Source organism: Priapulus caudatus, unplaced genomic scaffold (assembly GCF_000485595.1).
Source record: "Priapulus caudatus unplaced genomic scaffold, Priapulus_caudatus-5.0.1 Scaffold979, whole genome shotgun sequence".
NCBI lineage: Eukaryota > Metazoa > Priapulida > Priapulimorpha > Priapulimorphida > Priapulidae > Priapulus > Priapulus caudatus.
The window spans coordinates 98,561-103,331 of record NW_014578040.1 but is presented as its reverse complement, the minus strand read 5'-3'; the positions used below and the strand labels follow the sequence as shown (position 1 = coordinate 103,331).

At 45.0% G+C, this 4,771-nt stretch overlaps 1 protein-coding gene across 1 annotated transcript in view; it reads left to right on the top strand.

Annotated features, from left to right (window-relative positions):
* LOC106814791 (ubiquinone biosynthesis O-methyltransferase, mitochondrial-like) overlaps positions 1-4,771 on the top strand; it is a 14,685-nt gene that overhangs the window by 6,650 nt on the left and 3,264 nt on the right. Inside the window, exons 3-4 of the mRNA XM_014819140.1 lie at positions 1,382-1,516; positions 2,101-2,204. Coding sequence (XP_014674626.1) covers positions 1,382-1,516; positions 2,101-2,204 — 239 coding nt within the window. The remainder of the gene's footprint in view (positions 1-1,381; positions 1,517-2,100; positions 2,205-4,771) is intronic.

The window sequence follows — 4,771 nt, the reverse complement described above, 5'->3', positions numbered from 1 at the left end:
GGATATATTCACACGCTACATTGTGACTGTCACTTGTGCATTTAGCATTTTTACATGTACAGTACGCTGTGACGAGTGTGTGTCGGGTGGAGTGTGTGTGTGTGTGTCAGAGCAGCATCATCATGCAATCGTTGAATGCATGTAAATCTCTAACCCTGTCTTCTAGGTGTACGAAAACAACATTAGCCATGAGGGCAAATGCAGGTATGCCACCAGGAGGAGCCTCTGTTCCAGCGCGATTCTGGACCGCAAAGTCTTCGTCGACTGTCAACGAAGAAGAGCTGAGACCATTTCAGAGACGTTTGTCGGCTTCATGGTGGAACCAATCGGCGCGACCTAATGGTAAAATACGAGGCTTGCAAAATGAAATTTTCCGGCACAAACTCGATCAGCCATGTACTGATAAAACCGATCAGTATATATGTGGTGCGATCTTAAACCTCGGGGCGGGGGGGGGGTCACTATATATGCCGGATTACCCCATGTGCGTTCTCACTAAAAATAATAGCCCTAGTGCGAACTTGCACATTGGAAAACCCTACCCCTATTGCAGCCATAAAAACACCAATTAGAACACCCTACAGCACAATGGAAAAATATATCCCACCCTATTGCATACAACAATGAATAAGAGTCCTACCCGACCCCTACCCCTATTCGCGAGGTCTTGCAGACAAGTGGAAGGCAAAGAGTGGAGGGAATGGAGGGGGCCCGTGAGGGGGGCCTACTGCGGGCGCAATGCTTGACTTGAACGATCCCGAGGGCTTATTGCGGGATTAGCTTTGTAAAGGGGGGCCTGTTTGCTCCCGCGCGGGCCCGCTTTAGAAGTTGAAAAACACCCCCCTAACCCGCAAAATTTGGAACGCACATGGGGTAATACCGGCATATATAGTGACCCCCCCCCGGATCTTAACCACAAGTTACCTTATCGCTTCTCACTACCATGTGTCCCACGACGTGAAACATTCGTAGAGCACGGTCGGGTTAGTGCGATCTATAATCCATTAAAATAATGGACGTTGAAGTGTTACCATTCACAGTGTGTAGATGCTGGGCAGTGAACTATGAACTATGTATCACCCGCGTGGCATCACCCGCGCGGCGTCACCCGCGCGGCGTCACCCGCGCGGCGTCACCCGCGTCGTGTCACCTGATCTTTGTGAAGTCGTTGTGTCATTGTGTCGTTGTGTCGTGTCGTCGTCACGGAACTATGCAGCGTAGCCAGTGTCGTTTGATTGACTTAATGTGACATTTTATTGTTATTTCAAACAATTACTGTTACTCAAGCAACAGCGGTATTCTCACTCATCATGAGAGTGAGAATAAACACTAAAAAACGCTGAAAAAAACTCGCAACGATCGCTTTCATGTGCTACCGCAGGCGCTTCACTCCATGAACAGACTGCGCGTCCCTCTCATCAGAAACGCGCTGTCGGCCGAGGCTTCCTCTTCCGTCGAACCGCTGACGGGACTAAAGATTCTTGATGTCGGATGCGGAGGAGGAGTGCTGACGGAGGTTGGTTGCCCCTGGCGACGCACACATGCAAGAGCACGTTGTGAAAGATTAGCATTTAGAACGCATTATTTATATGTTTATGCAGCACTTGTAACTATAGAAGAATTATAATATGAAAGAAAACATTCAAAATATGTAAATGCGAAAAGTATAATAATATCCTATGAAAGTACACTGTTGCAGTGACACTTTCCCGTCTTGATAGTTAACACCTACGCATGCAGTGTTTGTGGAATTCTTATATTGCTGTTCCTCGGGAAGATGGCTACTCCCTCACAGAATCCTGTTACGGGATTTCGTATTGAGAACAGGTTTTTTCTCTCCCGGGAGCACCTGACTTTCATGACACAGCGTATAACTGTCAAGGTGAAATGAAGCTGATGATGACATGTTCTCCCTGTGATTTGTCCCCCTGCAGCCCCTCGCTGCTCCCCAGGAAGATAGCTACTCCCCCACAGAATCCTGTTACTGGATTTCACGTTGAGAGCTGGTTTATTCTTAGCGGGGAACACTCGACTTTCATTTCTTGTAAAGATGAGATAAAGTTGATAACGGCTTTCTCTCCGTGATACATTCCCTTGCAGCCCCTCGCTCGGCTTGGCGCCTCCGTCACAGGTCTGGACGTCCTTGAAGAGAACGTTGCCGTCGCCACGATGCACGCCGACCTTGACCCGACCCTTCAAGGCAGGTGAGCGAGCGCGACGGGAACGTGTCGTGCGTCCGCGGCGTTTTCTCGCGTCAGTGCAGGAGGACGAAGTGATGATGCCGTAACCTTGTGTGTCGAACGTAGATGGCGCCAAGGAGCTAAATATAACAAGGAGAGGAAGCGCCGCCATATCTGGCCCAAATTTGGGTTCGGCAGAGACCCTAGAACAGATTAGTGTTCTATTGTCTCTGGGTTCGGTCTGCACAGCCGTTTCACCTGATTATGGTCCATAGATGGCGCCCTTGAGGCGAACAGCACACAGCCAATCCGCTTCCTCTCCTTGTTATATTTAGCTCCTTGGGATGGCGCACGCAACCAATGGTTAACGTGTGGAAAATTATTATGTATGTATGAGTATCAAGAGTAGATAAATAACAAGAGTGAGACAACCGATTCCCGCATTTTTAACCGATTTTTCTCATCAAAATTTACCACCAATAAAGAAGCAAGTGTATACGTTCCTCGGCTTATTATGACCACTAATCACTCACCTTCGTGGTACTGATATTCGTTTACATATATTTGCTAGCGTATTGCTGTAAATCGTAATCTTGCACGAGCTGAATTCGCACAATTTACCGCTTTTGTTGCGACCTGTTTAGCCATTATTTAGAAGCTATCGGGGCGCCAATATTTAGCAACGGACGTTTCCAAATCATTCGTGCCCCGATAGGGTTGAGAGACAATCTACATTTCGAAGTTTGATCTCGCGAGACGCGCTCAGTTATTGTGATCGCAACACAAGAAATTGACATACTATCTTACATAAGTAATAATACATATTATATGAAATTTATTAAACAATATTCATCTGTAGTAGTTTGCAGTAAAGTATCACATTACGCGCCCGCAGGTAATCAAGTACATTAAACCCGCTATCGGGGCAGCGACATGAGTTGGAAAGCGTCCGTCTACCATATTGGCGGCCCGCGATAGCTTCTACATCATGGCTAAACAGGTCGGAAAAAAAAAAAGAATAAAAAAAAAAAAGAAAAAAAAAAGAAAAAAAAAAATAAAAAAAAAGAAAAAAAATAAAAAAAAAAAAAATAAAAAAAAAAAAAAAAAAAGAAAAAAAAAAAAAAAAAAAAAAAAAAAAAAGAAAAAAAAAAAAAAAAATAAAAAAAAAAACTAGTCGCCCATTTTAGCGGTAAATTGTGCCGAATTTAGCTCGTGCAAGATACGATTTACAGCAATACGCTGTCAAATATATGTAAACGAAATATCAGTACCACGAAGGTGAGTGATTAGTGGTCATATAAGCTGAGAACGTATACACTTGGCTTCTTTATTGGTGTAAATTTTGATGAGAAAATCGGTTAAAAATGCGGGAATCCGTTGTCTCACTCTTGTTATTTATCTACTCTTGATGAGTATTGATATATTTGTTTGTATTGTAGTATATTTTATTACTAGGCATCACTCACTGTCTCCCGCTAACTCTTTTGTGAGAGGAGTTTGCGATGAGGATTTTATGATTCGGGCTGGAGATTCTATCAGTTAAACTAGTCTGGACATGAGGAGACAAGAATTTCCAACCTGGGAAACTCGTATATTTGTTTTTGTATTGTACAGAATGCTTTACCACTATGCATCACTGTTTCCCACTAAATCTTTTGTGAGAGGAGTTTGTGATGGGGATGTGGGTTCGAGATTCACAAACTATGTTGGACAATTCCAGCCAGAGACGTGAATTTCCAGCTTGGGGAAACACACGATACGCGCAGCTGTGATACTACGACTTTTGACAAAACTGCGCTAGCTTGACAAAGTCTTGATCGTTGGTCTCTTATGTTTTCTCCTTATCGTCTGCAGGTTGACGTACGTCCAGAGCACTGTGGAGGACATGGCTGAAGAGATGCCCTCTTGTTTTGATGCGTCGTGGCGTCCGAGGTCGTGGAGCATGTCAACGAGCAGACGACCTTTGTCGGTGCGTGCTGCACCTAGTCAAGGTAAAGTCGTGAAAGAGAGCGATTTATGTAAGGTTGGGGGAATGCTCTATCTGAGGGGCACTTGGTACGTGCTGCCCCCTGGTGAAAAGCATTAACGTCACATCAATCCGATCCATCGGTAAATTTTATAATTATGTATGCTAAAAAAATTCTCACTGTTTGTCTGTTGAACCAAGTTAAATTAGTAAAAAAAAAAAGATGCCAAAAATTCAGCAACTCTGCACAGTAAACAAAAGCGGCGTACTTTCGCAGCCCGGTGGCTCCCTCTCATGACGACGTTGAACAAGACGTGGCTTCGTACCTGCTGGGCATCGTGCGGCGGAGAAGTTGCTACGCGTTGTGCGGACGCGAACTCACGACTGGAGAAAATTCATCTCTCCGCGACCCTGCAGGAGATCGCTGCAGCGAGTGAGTGCGCGTTTTATTTGCGAGGAGATTGGCGGAGGCTGCGAGTGTTTTTGTGTGTAGTGGCGCACCCTGGTGTAGATTGAGAAAGCAAGCAAGTGTACATTTTATTCAGTGACCCTGCCTGGAGTATATAGTGGTTTTGTTTATGATGGTGCGTTTTTTCTGTTAATTGTGGACCTAGTCGGGCACTGA